Source organism: Dama dama, chromosome 24, assembly GCF_033118175.1.
Source record: "Dama dama isolate Ldn47 chromosome 24, ASM3311817v1, whole genome shotgun sequence".
Classification (NCBI taxonomy): domain Eukaryota; kingdom Metazoa; phylum Chordata; class Mammalia; order Artiodactyla; family Cervidae; genus Dama; species Dama dama.
This window is the reverse complement of record NC_083704.1, coordinates 47,345,314-47,368,182: the sequence shown is the minus strand read 5'-3', so window position 1 is coordinate 47,368,182 and position 22,869 is coordinate 47,345,314. Positions and strand designations below refer to the sequence as shown.

The 22,869-nt window shown below is 41.7% G+C and overlaps 1 protein-coding gene across 12 annotated transcripts in view; it reads left to right on the top strand.

Moving 5' to 3' along the window:
• Window positions 1-22,869, top strand: part of PXK (PX domain containing serine/threonine kinase like) — an 80,013-nt gene that overhangs the window by 29,978 nt on the left and 27,166 nt on the right. For all 12 annotated transcript variants that reach the window (XM_061128234.1, XM_061128233.1, XM_061128243.1 and 9 more), the window contains exons 4-11: window positions 3,850-4,036; window positions 15,217-15,294; window positions 15,799-15,872; window positions 16,446-16,520; window positions 19,452-19,556; window positions 20,536-20,637; window positions 21,999-22,160; window positions 22,554-22,671. In XM_061128234.1, the coding sequence (XP_060984217.1) occupies window positions 3,850-4,036; window positions 15,217-15,294; window positions 15,799-15,872; window positions 16,446-16,520; window positions 19,452-19,556; window positions 20,536-20,637; window positions 21,999-22,160; window positions 22,554-22,671 (901 nt within the window). The remainder of the gene's footprint in view (window positions 1-3,849; window positions 4,037-15,216; window positions 15,295-15,798; window positions 15,873-16,445; window positions 16,521-19,451; window positions 19,557-20,535; window positions 20,638-21,998; window positions 22,161-22,553; window positions 22,672-22,869) is intronic.

The following is a 22,869-nucleotide window of genomic DNA, read 5'->3' as shown; positions in this document are numbered from 1 at the left end:
ACTGATTTCCTTTAGGATGGACTGGTTGGATCTCCTTGCAGTCCAAGGGACTCTCAAGAGTCTTCTCCAACACCACAGTTCAAAAGCATCAATTCTTTGGTGCTCAGCTTTCTCTATAGTCCAACTCTCATGTCCATACATGACTACTGGAAAAACCACAACTTTGACTAGACAGACCTTTGTTGGCAGAGTTTATGGTTGGCAGGTAATATGCTGTCTAGTTTACCTAAAGAGAAATCATGCTTGACTTAAAAAATAATAATAACTTTTTTTTAAGCTTGGAGGCCACAAAGTTTGAAACAGATAGCTTATCTAATTCATTCTGACATCCCCACTGTGAGTGAAAGATAGCCCCATTGGGGTTTAAATCTGGTCTTGTCGGGTGTGACTCTCCATTCTGAGTGACCCAGGCTTCAGCTGGGTCTGCTCTTGAGTGAGTAATGCAGGCAGATGTGCTGATATTGGCTGTCGGTATTTTTTTTTTTTTTAATCCTTGTTGTATATATGATAACTCTGATGAGCAAAAGTGGTTTTTTTAATTGAAAAATAATAAATAAGATATGTTAACCTTTCATAGTATAGAATTAAAAATTAATTGACCAACCCACTCCCAGTGGTAGCCACTCTAAAGCAGGTAGAGTAAGTCCTTTTAGACATTCTTTGTGTATGTGTAACGGTATGCCTGTGCTTACACATAGGTGCACACAGACACACAAATGAGATTATATCCTGCAACTTAATAAAAGAGTTTTTAAAAGAAATAAATCAATTGTATTTTCACTAACACATTACCATTGATTCCCTTATATTACTCAGTGCTTCTGAACAAAAATAATAATAAAACAGTTGACTTGGATGTGTACCAGATGAGTGACGTGCTTCCTTCATAACTTTGCTTTTTTATTTAGTTAATAAAGAAACTGCTATTCCATAAAGCGTAATTGTATGAGAGAGGAAAACAGCCTGAAATTGAGTGTCTTATTTGGCAGTGAATTTGGCCATGGTTGAAAATTTACTCTTAAGTGTGTTCTGACATATTTTCATAAGTACGTTGTAGAAACAGGCAGTTCAGAATTATCAGCCAAGCTCGTCATCTTGCCTAATTCAAGTTCAAGGTTCAAACTTGCCTAATTGCCAAGTTCAAGGTCTTCATTGTTTGAAAAAATGGAATGAAGCAGACTCAGTTAGGTTTGCTCACATGGGTGATTTAGATGACATGCTTGTCTGAATTCAAGATGCTTTTCTGTTTTGGACCTTTCCCTCGATCAATACACATGCCACTTGGACCACTCTAAGCACAAGGGTAGACTAGTACTGCTCTTTGAAAGCAGTTTTTTGCTCATTAAATTATGATTCCAATCTGATACTTTGTTTTTTAAGTTTAAAAAATAGAGTCAAAGTTTAAATGATCTGGAAAATGATAGTACATTGCACACCTGTGTTTACTTTTCCTTTCTCCCCAAGCCACTCTAAAACAACAGTAAATTTGATCTTGTATGTGTACACACACACACACACACACACACACACCTTCAAGGACAAATAGAGGAGAAAATTACAACAAAAACATTAAAAACTAAAATCCAGTGAATGAGAGCTAACTAATTAAGCAGATATGGGATGGCAGAATTGCGAGATGGTAGTAGGGGTGGATAAACCCGTTTGGTCCCAGTTTACACCATAGAACCTCCAAGATATTGACAGCATCAAGTGCTACCTCCAACGCGGGGTGAGGTCAAGCTAAAATCAGGAGTTGAAAGTATGTTTAAGCAGTTGGATCCCCAGGGCTCCCCATCTGAACAGCTTATGCCTACTCTTCTCCAGTGGAGAAACTGGGGTTTTTCCCTCTGGAAAGGGTTGAACATTCTTTGGACTGGAGAATGCAGGCACAGTTGGAAATACTTACATATTAAAGAGGAGACCTGTCCTTCCCCCACCCCCAGCTGAGCCCTCTCCTTCCCCCCAGTGCCCAGATTACTGGCATTTAGACTCTCCAGGCACAGGAGCCGGGAATATTCCTTTGGGGGATCTGCCCAGCCTAAGAGAATGAGCTAAAGAGACTGAAGTCACAGGTTCTCAGAAAAATTATAGTTTTTAATCTCAGAGACAAACAAAGTTGAATGACATTCAGGATGCTATTAAGGAAAGCAAGGAGAATTTAGAAATTATATATATATATAAAAAGATAATAGTAGTAGAAATGAAAACTCTTTAGAAGGCCTGAAAGATTAAGGAAATATCCCAGGGAAAAAATGTTTAACATAGTTTAACATAGTTGGAAATGAGAGGGAAAAGATAAGAACAGAGGACCGACCAGTCCAGAAGGTCCAACTTTGGAAAACAGGAGTTCCAGAAAAAGAAAGCATAGGGCATGGAGAGAAAGGAATAATGACCTAATGCAAGACAATACCAGCAAATATAAGGATATTAATTTCTGGAGTGAAAGGGCTGAGTACTCAGTACAGAGAATGAACACAGAGCCACATTAAAGGCAGGTGGGGTTCACAAACAGGTCAAAAAGAAGATCCTAAAAGCTTCCAGTCAGAAAAAAACTAGAATCAGGAAACTACTGTTTGAACTGGAGACTAAAAGACAATAGTGTAGTTTCTAAAAATTCTGAAGAACAAATATTTCCGACTTAGAGTTCCATATCAAGGCTCATTATCAATCAGGTGTGAGAGTAGAATAAAGACTTGAAAAAAAAAAAAAAAGAATTTATTTTCTCTCTTTTTTTAAACTAATTCCATGTGAGGCATGTGAAATCTCAGTCGACCCCCTGGCCCCCAACCACCACTATCAGTCAGGGGTGGAACCCTTGACCCCAGCAGTGGAAGCTCAGAGCCCTACTCACAGACCACCAAGAAATTCCAAATAAAGACATTTTTTATTAACATGCAAGGTTTCAAACAATTCTTCCTTTCCGGAAAGCTGACAGACGGTATCTCCACCAAAAGTGAGGGGATTATCTAAGAAAAAGGCAGGTGTGGATATAGAAATGGGGTCTAGCAGGAGAAAGGGTAGAGGCTTCTCTAGCATGGTGGTGAAGGGGGATCCCGGGATGCCAGTCTTCCCGCAGGTCTAGGGATCACCTGTCCTGCTTGGAACAGGTTTCTGGGTTCTGGAAAGTGCTCTTCAAGAAGATGACGTTGATTCATCTTTGTATCTCAGTGCGTTGAAGGCTTAGATGGAGAGTTTGGAGTTGAAGCGAAAGCTAGAAAAAAAATGTTAGTTGACAGAAAGGAGTAGAAGCGTGCTCTTTGGCTCAATTGTGAGTATCATTTACCTAATGTAAGCATGCATGCTGCACTTATTTAAAAGATAGCATCATGATGTTAGAAGAATTAGGAATAGAATGTGTGTGGATGAGATCAGGTTGTGAAAGAGAACTTAACCCTCATCTCCTCTAATGAGAAACTTACAGATAATGCCTAAAGGTGAAAAATCGAGGCATAACAATGTAAACCGTCACTTCTTCCAAAAGGTCAGCTGAAAGAGTTGAGCGTGGCCACCTTTGGGGAGTGGGGAATGGATACCTTTCGGCGGGGGTGGTGGGGGGCGAGCATCATGGTACTGCCAGCAGTAATAAACAAAAGAAGTATTTGACTCTTGGAAAATATGTTCATGTGTAAATTTCATTTAAAAAAATTAAGTCTTAAAGTTGCTACACTTAGTAAAGCATTTTATCAGTTCTAAGATGTACAGGTTTTCACATGTTTACAATACAGCTGATGAGGGTGTATCCTGAAATGTTTTAGACCTAACGAAACCTGTTGGCTCAGGATTCTGCTATTCTGTCTTATTTGGGGATGACCTGAGTATAATACTTTTCTTTTTTCTTTTTAATTAAAGATTGCAGGCCTAAGTCTACCTCTTCCTCCCAAAAAATTGATTGGTAACATGGATCGTGAATTCATAGCTGAGAGGCAGAAAGGTCTTCAGAACTATCTCAACGTTATCACCACAAATCATATCTTGTCTAACTGTGAGCTGGTTAAGAAGTTTCTAGATCCAAACAACTATTCTGCAAACTACACTGGTAAGTAGAGGAGTCTATCAGCTACATTCCTGGGACAAAAGAGGCACTTTTCTTTGCTGGAGATAATATATGTGGGAGAAACTCTCCTTCCAGATGGGGAGATGTGTTCTAGGGCATTATTCGTGTGCTAGTACTTACCTGATTGTAATTTACCATAGATACCTAAGAAGAACATATTTTTAAACTGGAAGATAATTGCCATACAATGTTGTGTTAATTTCTGCTGTACCATAAAGTGAATCAGCTGTATGTATGCATATAGCCTCTCCCTCCTCCACTTCTCAGCGCCACCACCAACCTACCCTCTAAGTCCCCACGGAGCACTGAGCCGAGCCTGCTGTATTTTATAGCAGTTTCACACTGCCTATCTATTTTACATATGGCAGTGCATATATGTCAGTCCTAATCTCCCACATCATCCCACCCTCTCCTTCCCCCACTGTGTCCACATATCCATTCTGTATGTCTGCATCTGTGTTCCTGCTTTGGAAATAGGGTCACCCGTACCATTTTTATAGACACACTTATATGTGTTAACGCACGATATTTATTTTTCTCTTTCTGACTGACTTCACTTGGTATGACACACTCCAGGTCCATCCATGTCTCTATAAGAGAAAAATTATTCTAAAATGTTTTTAATGCCTGTTTAGAAAAATATGGACGAGAACTTGTCTGTGTACAGAGTCTTGTCATTATGATCTTCCCTGACAAAACTGAGAGTAAAGAGTCCACAATCATCTGTACAGTAATGTCAGTTTGATTTATATTTGCCTGTTTTTGTGTTTACAGTATATATTATCATGCCTGGCTCTTCTGGGAATTACCTTAAACACAACAGTGATTCAGAAGGGGCCTTTCTGTATCTTCCCAGTTGCTTCCTGAAACCTGCTATGTGCAAAGCCTAGGGAGCAGGTGGTCCCTTTCCAAACCTGCCCTGGACAGAGCAGCAGCCAGGGGCCTGAGTGGGAAAGGGTTCCCGTCACGCATACAGCCAGCAGTGGTTCTGTAAGCCCATTGTCAGCAGAGTGAGTGATTAAGTGTTTAATACACTCTGGCATGGCCTTCAACAGGCCAAGAGAAGCTGTTGTAAAACCAACCCAGTGACTAGAATTCAGCCAATTTGTTAAAGCTAAGCCATGCTGAGAGTCGAAGTGGAACACTGGGTATCATTAATAAGCTGATTGCCTTGCTAAGAGAATAGACCATTTAGAGGCTACACTTTGGGTCCTTAGAACACTGCTTTTGAAGTAATTAGAAGGCGATGCTTTTATTCTTGTGTCAGATAGAGGGAAACAGAGGACTGCTTATCAGGCATGAAACTTTTCGTTATTTTATTTTTAATTAATTAATTAACTAATTAATTTTTGGCCATGCTGGGTCTTCGTTGTTCTAGCTGTGATGTGCGGGCTTCTCACTGTGGTAACGTGTCTTGTTTCGGGGCACGGGCTCTAGGGCGTGAGGGCTTCAGTAGTCGCAGCATGTGGAGTCAGTATTGCAGCTCCCAGGCTCTAGAGCACAGGCTCAATAGTTACGGCGCCTGGACTTTGTTGCTCTGAGGCATGAGGAATCTTCCCAGATCAGGGATCGAACCGAACCGGTGTCTACTGCCGTCTACCTGGGAAGCCTGAAACTTTTCTTCATAATGGAATCACCTGGGGAGCTTTAAAAAAAAATTCCAATGCCCAGACTGCATTCATGCCAATCAAATCAGAATCTCTGCGGATGGGGTTCATAATTTGTAAGCCCGCCCTCCCCAGAGATTCTAATATGCAGTTGAGTTTGAAAACCACAGTTGGAAATTGCTACTCACATCATGGGTCCCTTGACCAGCAGCACTGGCATCATCAGGAGCTTGTCAGGGATGTAGCATTCAGGCCTCAGTCCAAACCTAGAATCAGGATGTTGTTTTTAACAAGGTCCCCAGGTTATTTGCAGGCATATTAAAGTTTGAGAAGCCTTGCCTGAGAACATGCCTGTCATCTTCTAGTGAAAGTGCCTGCAGGGGTAAGAAGAATGCCTTTGTAGAAAGCAACCCACTGAAGGGAAGTTTATTTCAAACTCATATTTGCTGTGAGTTATGAAATTGAACTTTGAATTGTTACAAGGCTTGCATTTTTACCCTGCTTGTTTCTTGGAGCTCATTGGAGAAAAAGCATGAGTGGCCTGGAGCTCCCAGGACAACTCGTGTTCTTTCAGAGCAGGTCTCCCTTGGCTTTCATTTCACCTTACTTCAGCTTGCTTGTTCCAGGATTGTCACACCATGGACTCTGGGTTGACTTTTATCGAATCCCTTGCAGCTCAGCCCTGTTCATGGGTTTGTTTGTCCACAGCGTTTCCTGACAGTGTCTGCTGGTGTTCTCTTGAGGTCAAGCGTCAAGGTGTAGTGTACACGTGATGATGCTATCCATTCCGTACGCTTGACTGTCTGCTCTGCCCATGCCCGTGCTGGGTGCAGGGCTGGGTGTTGGGGTACAGGTGTGAGGAAAATGTGCTCCTTGTTCTCAGGGAGCTTGTACTGGAAATACGTTAAGTTGCCAGGGGATCAGAGCTAGCAGGGACCTTGCAGCAGATGCATCTAGACTAACCCTCTTGTTTTATTTATTTTTTAATGTAAGTTTTTTGTTTTCCTTCCAATTTTATTGAGATATAATTGACATACAGCACTGAATATGTTTAAGGTGTACAGCATAGTGATTTGACTTACATACGTTGTGACATGAGGATCACAGTAATTTTAGTGACCATCCATCATCTCATAGAGATGCAGGATTAAAGTAGGAGGAAAAAATTGCTTCTGTGTGATAAGAACTCTTAGAATTTACTCTCAGTAACTTTCATGCATGCATAATGTACAGCAGAATTAGTTATATTTATCGTGCTGTGTATTGCATTCCTAGTACTTATTTATCTTATAGCTGGAAGTTTGTACCTTTTGGCTACCTTCATTCAGTTCCCCATCCTCCTACCTCCAGCCCCCACCTCTGATAACCACAAATTTGATCTCTTTTTCTGTGAGTTTTTGAAGAATAATTGACCTGCACTAGTCGGAAGAGGCAATGGCAACCCACCTCAGTACTCTTGCCTGGAATATCCCATGGACGGAGGAGCCCGGCAGGCTGCAGTCCATGGGGTCGCTAAGAGTCAGACACGACTGAGCGACTTCACTTTCACTTCTCACTTTCGTGCATTGGAGAAGGAAATGGCAACCCACTCCAGTGTTCTTGCCTGGAGAATCCCAGGGACGGGGGAGCCTGGTGGGCTGCCGTCTGTGGGGTCACACGGAGTCGGACACGACTGAAGAGACTTAGCAGCAGCAGCACTGTGTTAGCTCCTGTTACACAACATTATGATTTGATGTTTCTATACCTGTCAAAATAATCATCATGATAAGTCTACTTACATATGTCACCATAAAAAGATATTGCATAGTTATCAACTGTATCCATCCATGTTGTTGCAAATGGCAAGATTTCATTCTTTTATGTGACTGATTAACATGCTGAACTATGGTGTTAGAGAAGACTCTTGAGAGTCCCTTGGACTGCAAGGAGATCCAGCTAGTCCATCCTAAAGGAGATAAGTCCTGGGTGTTCATTGGAAGGACTGATGCTGAAGCTGAAACTCCAATACTTTGGCCACCTCATGCGACGAGTTGACTCGTTGGAAAAGACCCTGATGGTGGGAGGGATTGGGGGCAGGAGGAGAAGGGGATGACAGAGGATGAGATGGCTGGATGGCATCACTGACTCGATGGGCATGAGTTTGAGTAAACTGCGGGAGTTTGTGATGGACAGGGAGGCCTGGTGTGCTGCGATTCATGGGGTCGCAAAGAGTCGGACACAACTGAGCGACTGAACTGAACTGAACATGCCACTGTGACACTTAGGTTGCTTCCACATCTCAGCTACTGTAAATAATGCCACAGTGAACATGGTGGTGCATATATTTTTTTCTAGTTAGCGTTTTCATTTTCTTCTGGTAAATACCGAGGAGAGAAATTGAAGAACTGTATGGTAGTTCTACTTATAAATTTTTTGAGGGCTCTCCGTATTGCTTGCTGTAGTGGCTGTTTCAAGTTACCTTCTCAGCAGTAATGCACACGGGTTCTTTTTCTCCACATATTCACCAAAGCTTGTTATTTATCTGTGGTCTTTGTGATGGTAGCCATCCTGATGGGTGTGAGGTGATACTCCATTGCGGTTTTGATTTGCATTTCCCTAATGAGTACTGATGTTGAGCATCTTTTCATGTACCTGTTGGCCATCTGTCTGTCTTCTTTGGGAAAATGTCTATTCAAGTATTCTGCCCATTTTTTAATAGTGTTTTTTCTTTTTTGATATTTAGTTGTATGAGTTCTTTGTATATTTTGAATATTAACCACTTGTCAGATAAATTGTTTGCAAATCTGTTCTCCCATTCAGTAGGTGGTCTTTTTGTTTTGTTGATGATTTTCTTTGCTGTGCAAAAGCTTTTAAGTTTGATTAGGTCCCATTGGTTGGTTTTTGCTTCTTGTGTTTCCCAAGGGAATGTATCCAAAAAAACATTGCTAAGACCAATGTCAAAGAGTTTGTCACCTATGTTTTCTTCTAGGAGTTTTATGGTTTTAGGTCTTCCATTGATGTCTTTAATCCATTTTTAGTTTATTTTTGTATATGATGTGAGAGAGTAGTCTAGTTTGGTTCTATAGCATGTAGCTGTCTAGTTTTCCCAAATTTATTGAAGAGGTTGTCTTTTCTCCACTGTATATTCTTGCCTCCTTTGTCGTATTAATAGATTAATTGCTGATGGAAGTACGGGTTTGTTTCTGGGAGCTCTGTTCTGTTCCTTCATGCTCTGTGTGTGTGCTTGTGCCCGTCTCAGTACCACACTGTTTTGACTATTGTACCTTTGTAGTGTGCTTTGAAATCAGAAGCATGATGCTTCCAGCTTTTCTTTTTCAAGATTGTTTTGACTATTCAGATCTTTTCTGTTTCCATAAAAATCTAGAATTATTTGTTCCAGCTCTGAAAAGAGCTAGTGATATTTTATAGGGATTGCACTGAATCTGTAGATTGCCTTGGGTTGTACAGTCATTTTAGCCACATTAATTCTTCCAGCCCATGAACATAGTATATCTTTCCATCTGTTTGTGTCCTCTTCAATTTCTTTTGTTGGTGTCTTAGAGATTTTAGAGTACAGATCTTTTACCTGTTTAGTTGGATTTATTCTTCTTGATATGATTGTAAATGGAATTGTTTTCTTACCTTCATTTCTTTCTGATAGTTTCTTGTTAGTATACAGAAATGCAACCAGTTTCTGCATATTAATTTTGTATTCTGCAACTGTGCCAAACTCATTGAGTTCTAGGAGAACCCTCTCATTTTATACATGAGCAATCTCCCAAGAAGGGCCTTACCTAGGGTTGCACATTTGTATGATTGTACAAGTGTCTAGTGTCTGAATGTTTCCCAATTAAAATGCTGCTCACCCCTGGAACATTGTCTGATCCCTATATCTTCTCCTCTTATGCCTCTCTACATGCTGCTCTTGTCCTGATCTTTGCCCTCTTTCCCAGGATGCCAGACAATCAGGAATCCAAAGGAGATGAGCACAGGAGTATGAGAAAACTGTCGGAGACTCCTGCCAGAACCCAGATACTTAAGTAGCTGCTGCTATTTAGAGGGCACAGTCCTGATGAAACAATAAGGGTTGGGTGCTGTTTTCAGAGAAGTGCTGATTAATTTCCCCCTTTGCATGAAATGTTAGAACTCTGTCTTTCCTCTGCGCTGACTCACCAAGTGCCTCAGGAAAGGGAAACCCAGGCCATGTCCTCCGCATCAGCTTAACTGAGCGGTTCCCCAAAGAACAGGGTAGTCTTGCCCAGGTTTCCCAAAACTTACAGTGTGGCCATGGCCCCCGAGGGCACCCTGTGCACCTCCAGCTTCCAGCATTTCCCCTGTAGTGTGGATACTGTCTGTACCTCCCTTTAGTTTCTGTGGTCACTGTCCAGCTTCCCTTCAGCAGGATCTGAGTTCTGTGTTCAGGTGTGGCTGAAACCACCAAGGCCACGTTTCCTGCCTATTGCTCTGACTGAGCCTGCAGGTGTTTTGTCAGAGGGGAACTGTTGATGCCACCCATTTCCCAGGGGATGGGTGCCCAGCAGCCCTCAGGACATGAGCAGCTCCCTGCTCTCCTCTCTGGGACCCCAGCATGGGATTCTGATCCTTTTATTCCTTTCCTTTTGTTTTTGTCGTTGTTCACTCACTCAGATGTGTCCAACTCTTTGTGATCCCATGAACTGCGGTACACCAGGCTTCCCTGTCCTTTACTATCTCCTGGAGTTTGCTCAGACTCATGTCTGTTGAATCCATGATGTCATCCAACCATCTCATCCTCTGTCGTCCCCTTCTCCTCCTGCCCTCAATCTTTCCCAGCATCAGGGTCTTTTCCAGTGAGTCAGCTGTTCACATCAGGTGGCCGAAGTATTGGAGCTCAAGCTTCAGCATCAGTCCTGATGAATATTCAGGGTTGATTTAATTTAGGATTGACTGGATTGATCTCCTTGCTGTCCAAGGCAGCCTCAAGAGTCTTTTCTAGCACTACATTTCAAAAGCATCAGTTCTTTGGCTCTCAGCCTTCTTTATGGTCCAACTCTCATATCTGTATGTGACTATTGGAAAAACCATAGCTTTGACTGTATGAACCTTTGTGGGCAAAGTGGTATCTGTGCTTTTTAATATGCTGATTGGGTTTGTCATAGCTTTCCTTCCAAGGTGCAATCATCTTTTAACTTCATGGCTGCAGTCACCATCTGCAGTGATTTTGGAGCCCAAGAAAATAAAATCTGTCACTGTTTCTGTGTTTTCCCCATGTATTTGTCATGAAGTGTTGAGTCTGGATGTCATGATCTTTGTTTTTTGAATGTTGAGTTTTCAGCCAGCTTTTTCATTCTCGTCTTTCACCTTTATCAAGAGGCTTTTCAGCTCCTCTTCTGCCGTTAGGGTGGAATCATCTGCATATCTGAGGCTGATATTTCTCCCGGCAATCTTGATTCCATCTGTGATTCATCCAGCCTGGCATTCTACATGATGTACTCTGCATAGAAGTTCAATAAACAGGGTGACAATCTACAGCCTTGATGTACTCCTTTCCCAATTTTGAACCAGTCTGTTGTTCCATGTCCGGTTCTGACTGTTGCTTTTTGACCTGCATACAGGTTTCTGAGGAGGCAGATAAGATGGTCTGGTAATCCAATCTCTTTGTACTACCAAATTCACTGAAAGGAAATATGGGTCCTTGGTGCTTTGTTGAGGGTTGGTTTGGGGTTGTTCATTTGAATTAAAAAGTCTAATTGAGGGCCAGCTATTGTACAGGGAAATCAGTTGTCTCCTGGCCAGTCATGCAGGGTTTATGTTGAGAAACATGTACACATACACACACATAACCTCATTCATCTTGTTAGCAAGGCATAGCAATCACTGCACTGTAACCATCTTCCCATCTTAAACCACTCCGTAAATAAGCTTTTTAATGTCTATGCAGAAGTCACTTGGACCGGAAATCAAGAGGCCTGCATCCTGGCCCCAGCTTTCTCATTAGCAGCAGCCTCTCCACTCTATGGTCCTCAGGGTCCTGACTGATAACGTAAGAGGTGGAGGTGGGGAGAATGGACCAGATAGCATCCAATGTTCTCTTCTAGCTCTAAAATCCCAAGAGTCCTGTGAACAGGTCAGGTTGGGCTCCAGGATGGAGTGGAAGAGGGAGAGAGGGTTTGGACAGGAGGGGAGAGTGGGAGGGAAGGTGAGATTATATTCAGAACAAGGGCAGGGTGCTTCAGAAAGGCTGCAGTTTGCTGTAACATACCAGCTACAGTAGTGGGGGGAATCTGGAGCCCAGTTGTGGAACTAGAGGAGCGGTTTTGTATTTCCTGCAGTCACTTCATGGGGCTGAGATCTAGGGGTTCAAAGGCTGCACACAGTGGGGGCAGCTGGTGCTTTCTGAGCTGAGAAGTCTGAGCTCTGTGGGGAGCATCAGGGGGACTTGAAGGTATCACTCTGCGTTTCCTGTCTGGGGCTTGTTTGTCAGCGTCTAGAGAGCATGTAGTTTCCCCCATGGGTCAGTCAGTGCTGATGAAATGGAGGACAGATGCTTTCCTTTTCATGGATTTCATGTGCTCATGAGCGAGTGTCTACACCCATTGTGCATGCATTCAACCCTTGCTACTCTGGTGTAGTCGCTCAGTCATGGCCGACTCTTTGCAACCCCATGGACTGTAGCCTGCCAGGCTTCTCTGTCTATGGGATTTCCCAGGTAAGAGTACTGGAGTGGGTTGCCATTTCCTTTTCCAGGGGAATCTTCTCAACCCAAGATCGAACCCACATCCCCTTGTTGGCAGGCAGACTGTTTACTACTGAGCTATTTAGGAAGCCCATTGAACCCTTAGTTAGTTCTTACTTCATCAGATATTTGTTGAGCACCTGCTATGTGACAGGTACTATGACTGCAGCACCAAGCAGGGAATAGTCTCCTAACCCAGCTCCTACCCCAGGGCACTTCTGTAGGGAGATTGACGGGTAAAGACTGTGCCAGGTTAAAGACGTGATAGCACCTTGAGGGTGGGGGTCCAGGTGGAGATGACCCAGCTCTGAAGGTGGAGGAAGGCTTCCCAGAAGAGGTGACACCCACGTGGAGACCTGAGGTGAGTAGAAGTTAGCTAGGCCAAGAGTCAAGCGCCAGTACTCCAGGAGAGAAAGAAGTAAATATTTCTCTATGGCTGTGGGCTCTGCCATGTTTAAGATATTTCTTTCTAAAGCCAACGATCACAGTCTCGTGGAAGACTAGTAGGACAGAATGCCATAGGAGAGGGCCGTGTGGAGCACTGGAGTGTACAGAGGAGGGAAGAAGGGAGGAAGCCCTGGCTAGGGGAGCAGCAAGTTTGCGTTGAGCCTCAAAGGTTGGATGGGCGGGAATAGAGAATGCTGAGGATTAGGGTAGGCCAGTCTTCAGGGGCCGTGGCATGTGCACTCTCGGTGACAAGAGTGTGAGGCTCACACATTCTTGGGCGGTGGGGATGGGGGGAGGGGGGCTAAAGACAGAAGGGTGATGTGGAGCCAGAGCTAGGTTGAACACTGAGGTTTAGAAGCTTGGTCCTGATTGGTGAGGACATGGGGCGCCAACAAAGCCTTCTAAGCAGAAGATGTTTAGGATTGAAATATGTTACCTGCATCTGGGGAGGGAAGGGATTAATACTGGGAGTATGGTGGTTGTATGGCTTACTTGAAAATAAATGATAGTTCAGAGGAAAGAAAATGTCCTGTTTATAGTTTCCTGATCCCAAAGATAAAAAAGAAGAAAAAAAAAAAGCTAATTTCTAATTCTTAATTTGTCAGTAACAAATCTTAACATCTTCCATTTGCTCACAGCTACTTCCCCCATTCCAAAAACAATGTGCAATGCCCAGTAGCATATAGTAAACTTGGTGGAATAATGAGATTGTAGGGGATTATGAGTCACTGTTAGTTCTGAACCAACTGTCCCTTAAAGTCTCTGAGAATGACAGTGTATCGTATTTAGAAAATTATTTTTCATAGTCCTTCTCAATGTTGTCATGATTTTCATGTAAAAGAATATCTTTTGAAGTAGCTTACGTTCAAGTTATTTTGGAAATGCTGAAAGCCTTTTATATCGGTATTACTTACAGAAAAATTTCAGAGCTTCCAGTGTTGGTTATGAAAATTCGTCTGCTGCCGCCACACCCAACCTCCCCAAATGGTTGTCACGTTGGAGTAGTTAAAGCAAATGTCAACGGAGTCTGTTCTGTATCTGTCATCTCATGTTCTTTTAGGTGCAGACAGCACTGACACTTTGCATATTGAGTCAATAAGATTGTTTTCTTCCCCAAATCTCTTAATTGATAATGTACTCTACAATATATCAAAATAATATTGTCTGCCAAGCTCTAGGCATAGTGGTTCCAGACTAGGTCATTTCAACACATGGAAAGTGTTTCTGCTGAATCCCTGGTGCCTGGGATGTGACTGATGCTTGGCAGAAGTGCAGTTCCACAGTGGATTTGCAGGATTGCTGTTTGCTTTCAGGGATCCGATGTGGCTTTCATTCACTCACTACATTGAGGGGGAAAACAGCAAATTACAGATGTTGCTTTTTTCAGGAAATGTAAAAGCACAGTTATTCTGATGATTTTTTCATACAGTGAACTTTAAAGAATTTCCTCTTTTCATTGTCTTCGTAGAAGGGGGAAACGTTCTCATGATAAACACAAAGAGAAGGATGGATATTTTTTTTTCTAGTAAGCAGATGTACAGTGGTTTCCCACAACAGAACTATGTTGTTGCTGTGCATGGATGTTTTTCTAAAACACTGGCTTGTATTTCCAATATATATATTTAAGGCTAATCGCTTCTTTGTTGGTGAAAGCTGTAATTTCATGAGGAATGAAGATGGGATAAATACCACTTCAAGCAATGTTTAATGCTATTCCAGGGTGACCTTAGGACACATTTTGAGCTTTGTGCTCCAGTTGTTGTCTGGTTCATATATTGAATTCTTGCTTAAGACAACTAGTTTGCATATTTTAGATCTTCCAGTTTAATTATTCTGGTACTAATTACTTTCTTTAATAAACTTTTGATTGTAGAATAATTTTAGATTTACAGAAAAAAAAATGGCAGTGGTAGTATAGAATTTCCATATACGCCCTCACCCAATTTCCCCTAATGTTAACATCTTATACAAGCATGATACATTTATATCAAAACTAAGAAGTTAGCATTCACACTTTACTATTAATTATAGCTGTATTCAGATTTCATTAAATGTTTCATTAATGTTGTTATTTTGTTCCAGGATCCAATCTAGAGTCCCATGTTTTATTTACTCTGTGTTCATTTTTTTATAATTAAATTTTTAAAGAAGGTCATAGGGACTTCCCTGGTGGTCCAGTGTTTAAGGGTCCATGTTCCCAATGCAGGGGGCCCGGGTTCGATCCCTGGACAGGGAACTAAATCCTGCATGCTGCAACTAATACCCAGTGTAGCCAAATTATAATGAAGAATTAATTAAAAATAATAATAAAGAAGGTCATAGACCATAGGAGTTTCACTTGCAAGAATAACATCTTAAGCGTATGGCACTATCCTGATATGTTTGTCTAATACATTTGCAAAATATCTTTGCAGAGATTGCCTTACAACATGTTTCCATGTTCTTCCGGTCAGAGCCAAAGTGGGAGGTGGTAGAACCATTGAAAGACATAGGTGAGAAACTGGTGTGCCCATTGTGTTAAAAGAAGGATCACAGAACTGGGTTCTTTGTCATGCTTTCTTATAAGTATCCCAAAAAAGCTTTTATGCAGGTGAAATGCATAAGAAATGCAGGTGATATCTTTTTTTGTCTGTTTCCATACTATTTGAGGATTCAGTCCTTAACTTTTATTAGTAAATGAATCTTGGTTACAGACGTATCTGGGGATTTGGATGGTGGTAACTAAGTTACAGAACCATCATTCATTCCTCTCTTATCTTTTCCATTAAATCTAAACTGAAGTGCTGTTTTCCTTTTTCCATGAGTCATTTCTTTTATTTTTTTATTTATTTTAGTTCAGCTTTTACCATTTCAGTATTACCAAGTGGTTGCTTACAGTTTCCTACATAGCTATGAATAATATTTCTGAACTTAATTTTTATTAATTATTTGGTCAGTAAAACAGAATCTGTTGGTGTTAGATCATGTAGCTATAAACACATCTCCTTTTATGACAGGTTGGAGGATAAGGAAGAAATATTTCTTGATGAAGATTAAAAATCAGCCAAAGGAACGGCTAGTGTTAAGCTGGGTAAGCTAATTTTGTTTTGTTTTGCTTTAGACTAATTTCAGAGACTTCAGGTGGGTTTATGAAAGCAAGAGAACTGACAAGAGAACTACAAAATTGTACTGTGCTGCCGAGAGATGTAAAGTCATACATCAAAGAGTCATACATCAAAGAGTCATTTTAAGTCACTTTGTTTATGCATGTGGTAATATCAGTGTGACTACATTTCAACAGCTAGTAAGCATTTGGAAAGAAACACTAACTTTTTTAAATAGTTTTCTTGGACCTCTTTAGGACTGACACTTTGGCAGTTTGTTTTAAAAAAAATGCTTGGGCATTATTTTTGTTTCATCTATCCCTTTGGGAGCTCTAGTGATACATTTGGTTAATAGAATTAGGTAACATTACAGTTGGGTGCTAGTATTTGTATGTTTATATACTCCAGAAAGGCCATGAGGCAACACAAATTACTATGGTTTTCGTCTTTGGTTTATAGTCATGTATTTGGACAGATTTTTTTAAAAAAGGAAAGGCTTGTAAGGAATTTTTCTTCTGATGACCAAAACAGCACCCTGATATTTCCTCCCATGTTTGCAGGCTGACCTTGGTCCTGACAAGTATCTGTCAGATAAAGATTTTCAGTGTCTAATCAAACTTCTGCCTTCCTGTTTGGTGAGTATGAGTCCTTCTGTTATTCTTGATGCCGATGACAGATTCACAATGTGAATCTTGTGGTTGGGTGACCATGGACAGGAGAGCTGGAAACACTCTCCAGGCTTGAGAATGGAGAGGTAGAGTGGATTTCTCTTCAGACTGGAAGTGCTCATGGCTACTCCCACAGACCATTGGCCATTTAAATGACATTCATGACTTCCAGATCACCCATGAAATGTGGTAATTTATTTAATTTTTAGTATTCATTTGGCCACACCACGTGGTATGCAGGATCCCTACCAGGGATCTAACCCGCACCCCTTGCCGTGGAAACACAGAGTCTTAACCACTGTATTGTCAGGGAAGCCCAAAATATTGTTTTTGTGTTTTAAGCAAATATCAGAGTAGGAAAGCACCCACTTCTCTGAGCCTCTTGTTCTTGGTGAGGATGTTTATTATCAATGAGTTGAGAGACCTGTTTCCAGCCTGAGGAAGCAGAACTGATGCAGATTTAGATTAACTGGAATTCTAATCCAAGGCTTTCAGTGGTAAGAACCTCATGAATGTCTTTCAAAATATATGCAGATATTCTTAAGGAAAAGACTAACCTGGCCAGAGAAAATTGAGTTAGTGTTGATATTCGTTTTTTGAAGAGAATGTCTTGTCAAGCTAGCAAGACCAAGCGTTTAATGAGGTGTGATACCTGGCGGAGAAAAATATTGTGGTCTTTGAGTCTGATAGGTTGTGTCACACAGGCTGTGAGTGCTCAATCCTAATTTTTTTTTTCTTGGATATGCTTTTTTTTTTTTTCATTTATTGGATATGCTTTTTTAAAAAAGAAGATAGTGCAAGGCTAGTGGTGCATATTAATTGCAGAAAGTCAGAAAGCACCAATAGGCAAAAATAAAATAAAATTTGCCCATAGTTCCAAGTAACCTGAAGTATGGGCCAAAGTGTCATGTCCAGTTGTTACTTCTCTAGAATTTTATGGTTTTTTTTTTTTTTGGCTATGCCTTGTGTCTTGTGGGCTCTTAGTTCCCCGAACGGGAATTGAATCAAGGCCACAGTAATGAAAGCCCAGAATCCTAACCACTAGGCCCACCAAGGAACTCTCTTACATGATTATTTTTGAAAAAAATCATATAGATACTGTTCTAAAGCTTGATTTTTGTTGTTGTTAGTGGTATACCCATGAACATCTTTTGTTGTTAGTAAATACAGTATAATACATCATTATTGCTGCTGCTGCTGCTAAGTCACTTCAGTCGTGTCCGACTCTGTGCGACCCCATAGACGGCAGCCCACCAGGCTCCCCCGTCCCTGGGATTCTCCAGGCAAGAACACTGGAGTGGGTTGCCATATCCTTCTCCAATGCATGAAAGTGAAAAGTGAAAGTGAAGTCGCTCAGTCATGTCTGACTCTTCGAGACCCATGGACTGCAGCCCACCAGGCTCCTCTGCCCATGGGATTTTCCAGGCAAGAGTACTGGAGTGGGGTGCCATTGCCTTCTCCTGACTGCATAAAATTATCATTGGCTATACCTCAGTTCACTCAGCTAATCCACTAGACATGTGGATCACTTCTAGTTTTTTGCTCTTATTTTTTAAAAAAATGCCATGGTGAACAATTTTAGCTGAACATTTGTACCCATCCTTAGTTATTTTTATAAGATAACTAGAACTAATTAATAAGCAACTCTAGGGAGGTTTTTTTTTTTTTTTGAGACTATATAAGTAGTATAGTCTTTATCAAATCCACTAGTTGTAGCATTCATAGAGATGTTGTAACGCCATCATTTCTCTTATATTTGCTGATTGGCATTCTACTCTAAGGAAGAGCTTCGTGTTCTCTCTTCTTTATCTGTTTATGTCAGTATGGATTCCAAGGATTTTTAGTTTATTCATTGGGTTTCTTTTTGAGGTGATGAAAATGTTCTAAAATTAGACTGTGTGATAGTCACACAGCTCTGAATATATTGAAAACCATTGAGTTGTATACTTTAAACAGGTTGAATTATATTGGGATGTGAATTGTATTTCAGTAAAGCCATGAAAATATCCACAGCAATCGCTTTGTTGTGATGATCAGGAGGAACTTCATGATCAATTTTCTGTATTTCCTTGGGCACCCTCTTCCATCCCCCTGCCCATCAAGTCCTCACACAATCCAGCTCCCAAGGGTTTGAGTCTTCCTGGTACTCCTTTGAGCTCATGGCCATTGTAATAATACTTGAAGTCAGTTGGTCCATGTATCCACAGTGCCAGGTCACATGAGGACTTTTCTTTCAGTCATTAAATAATTTGTCTTACTCCCCACCCTGCTTTGTTGACATCCATGTCCACCCCTCAGGAGGGCAGTGTCACTCATCACATTGCACACTCCAGCAGAGGGACAGGAAGACGCACGCTCACTGCCCTGGAAAAGGGCCGAGATGCCGAAAGATGCTGCCATTGCTTGTTTTCTGGCTGTCATGCTCCCTGGCTTATCACTAGACAGCAGTGTGGAGTGTTAGGCAGCAATGTGAGGGGAGACACATTTGTCCTGGTTTCCACTTGGCTGCTCTCGAATTTGGCTGGTTTGTTTTTTTTTTTTTTTTTTTTACCAATTTACAGAGGCAGTATATTAAAACCACCTTTCCCAAAACTCAGAGCTTCCCTCTCTTGCACCACACTGTCGCTTGAACTATGAGACCACATTAAAGCAGATACCTTCCCTTGGAGAGCTTAGCTTCTAGCCACTTCGCTTAATCACTGTAGTTTGCCTTCCTTCTCCCGTCTAAAAAATGAGTTAGTAATTGATCATCTGATGACTTGAAAATACCATGTGTTCAGGGAATGTTCTGCATTTATGTGCAGTTAAACTATCAAACTGGCACTTGATTCTAGATCTAAAAGGAACCTAGATGCTGATGCAGATTAAATGTGAATATCTTTTTTTTTGTTTTGGCAGCACCCTTACATCTATCGTGTTACCTTTGCCACAGCTAACGAATCCTCAGCATTGCTAATTAGAATGTTTAATGAAAAAGGAACCTTGAAGGACCTGATCTACAAGGTACTGGAGGTGCAAGTTCCTGGTCATCAAAATCTCTCAAGTCCCTTAAGAACCTGTTACTGATACTTGATCCCTAAGCTTCTAGACGCTAGGCCCCGAGGATTTAATTTTAATTTTATTTGGAATTTATGTTTATTTTAGCAATAGAAACTACCCAATTTGGCTAAAGAGCATTCCTTTACCCACACGAGGAAAGGTTGAACATTTCATGATTATATCCATTAGATTGTAGGCTGCTCTTAGGTCAGTTTTAACGTTTAAATTTTTTGTTAAAGGAATACTGAGAAGCTTTACAAACACACTCGTAGAAAAAGAGATCAGATTTGTGGTTAACAGAGGTAGGAGAGGATATTTAAGGGAAATTAGATGAAGACAGTTAAACGGGTAAGATGGGTAAATACTAGAGGTGTAAAACACAACATAATAAATATCATTAACACTGCATGCTTGCTAAGTCACTTCAGCTGTGTCTGTTTCTATGCTACCTTGTGGACTGTAGCCCACCAGGCTCTTTTGTCCATGGGATTCTCTAGGCAGGGATACTGGAGTGGGTTGCCATGCCTTCCTCCAGGGGATCTTCCCAACCCAGGGATTGAATCCATGTTTCTTATGTCTCCTGCAGTGGCAGGTGGGTTCTTTACCACTAGTTCCACCTGGGAAACCCATAATTAACACTATGTGGGTTTTTTTTTTTTTTTTTTAAAGCAATACTGAAGAATTCTAACAGTATACAAGACTTTGGGGTCTGCTAAAGTGAAGACCAGGAACATCTTCACTGGACTAGAAAAAGGCTGGAACCCTGGTCAGCCTCTTTCTATTAACTGTGCAGGCTTCTGTATTTAACAGCCCATGTCCTGCCAACTGGACTCATCTGATGCCCCCAGCCTCTTAATGTGTCCTGTGTGTTCAAGGAGGCCATGTGCATGTAGAGTTCAACCCCTCTACTGCCTTCTTATGTGCTCTTTGTTTCTTTCCAAAGGCAAAACCGAAAGACCCATTCCTGAAGAAGTACTGCAACCCTAAGAAGGTTCAAGGCCTTGAACTCCAGCAAATAAAAACATATGGGCGGCAAGTATTAGAGGTAAGAAGTATCTGACTTTTGTTTAAGTTGCATTGGAATTTCACCCAGCATCACAGTATTCTTTTGGGAACATTTTCAGGCAATATCTAAAATAGTTGAAATTATCTGGTCACATACAAACTGGTGGCACTGTCATATTTTGTCCCCAAAAGCAAATATTTGAGACTAAAGCAGTAATCTAGACCAACACACTTCCAAAAGCTTAGCTATTGGAAATTCCTAAACTAGTATGTGATTTTTAAGAACTTTATTGTGTGAATACCAAGTTTTGTGTTATTTCTGGTTGATTTATCTTTGTGCCAAGATTCTTGCTTTTGTTATATCCCATACATAACCATATGGCTCCCTTATAGAAGTGAAACTAACGTGAAAAAGCCTTTCCCACATCACTCTCTAGAGCAGCATTCACCAAACTTCTTGGATTATGCAAACCTACCAGTGAAAACAATTTAAGCATAAACACTCCCATGTTATATATGTTTAATTTATATACATATATATTATATATATTCTATTATTAATGTATTTTGTCCAGTATAAGTTAAGAAAGAATGAGAGTAAAAACAAAACAGACAGGGGACTTCTGTGATGGTTCGGTGGTTAAGACTCTACTTCCAACTCAAGGGGTGGCGGGTTCGATCCCTGGCCCAGTAACTAAGATCCCACATGCCACACGGCATGGCCAAAAAATTTAAAAATAAATAAATGAAAAACAAAAGACAGACAGAAAAGCTGTAATACTTTTCTTCCGGTTCTCAACGGATCATCTCGGGCACCTGCTTCAGCAGGGCACTGCTGTGGTTCACCAGGTCTTTGCAGGGCTGTATCCAGTCTGTGTCACTGGCTGAACCACTGTTTATGAAATGGCAACTGAAAAGTTTGCTTCTTTTTGTGGGAGACTGTCATGTGTTTCTATTAATAAACAGCCAAATATATTCTGAGGTGAGACAGGACTAGAGATGTTTTCAGCTCAACCCCTCTTCCTGAATAATTGGCAGAAGCCCTGGCAGGATAGCTTTATTCATCTGTGCGGGAGGATCTTTGCCCTGAAGAGAGCTGGGTTGTGGTGCTTGGGTAGAGAAAGTGCTCACCGTAGAGGCTTTTGGCATCAGAGCTGTTAACCCGAGCAGGTGCAGGCTGCTTCTCTGTTCTTTGGAAATGAGGAGCTTTGCTTGGCGTGTCCACAGCTGGCGTCTGTCTCTGTTCCAAAGAAATACACAGACATGTACTCTTTCTTTAGGAATCTCCCCGGTGACTGGTTTGATCTTGTTTCAAAATACATTGACTGAAAAAGCAAAGTTTAACCTGTCTCGTATCGAATGAGTTGGAGGGGAGTATAACCACTATATTCTTTTCCATAGGTCCTAAAGTTTCTACATGACAAGGGATTCCCTTATGGGCATCTTCACGCTTCCAACGTGATGCTGGATGGGGATACCTGCCGGCTGCTGGACCTGGAGAATTCCTTGTTGGGCCTTCCTTCCTTCTACCGATCATATTTCTCACAGTTCAGGAAGATCAATGTAAGTTGGTGAAAGTGATGAAACAGCAGGCTTATTTTTAGGTGTAAGTTATCCCCGTGGCAGGATGCATGATCTGTCCCTGTAAGAAATGTGTGCTAAGCAGGGGTGGGTATGGCTGGGGCAGGCAGGCCTGTTGGCCCTGTCTCTCCCACGGCACTGCTGGATCTGAGGCTGGTTGAGCAGGGCCAAGGAAGGGTAGAACCTCTGACTGCACCACTGTGAAGGGTAGGACCAAGACTTTTGGTCAAAATGATGCTTTGTGAGCTTTTACAAAAGGCCTCGAGTGGCCACTACCAGTTGTGGATGGGGTTGCCCCTGGGCCACGTTTCTTAGTGGAAGCCCAGGGTTAGGGATTCACAAAGCCAAAGCCCTCTGCCGTCTTTTCTTCTGCAGACTTTGGAGAGTGTGGACGTCCACTGCTTTGGCCACTTACTATATGAAATGACTTACGGACGACCGCCCGACTCAGTGCCTGTAGACTCCTTCCCTCCTGCACCGTCCATGGCTGTGGGTCAGTATGGGGTTTGTAAGGGTCTTCTGGGCCCTGGTCATGCTCGGAGCTTCTCACCCCCTTTTCCAGAGTTTAGGGAAGGACCAGAGGAAGTTACCGTGCGCCATAGCCAGGAAGTCTTACCAGCAAGTAGAAGTTACGGGAGTAACTTCCTTAAATGTATTTCACTGAAAATTCAGATCGCTCATCTGTTTGTCA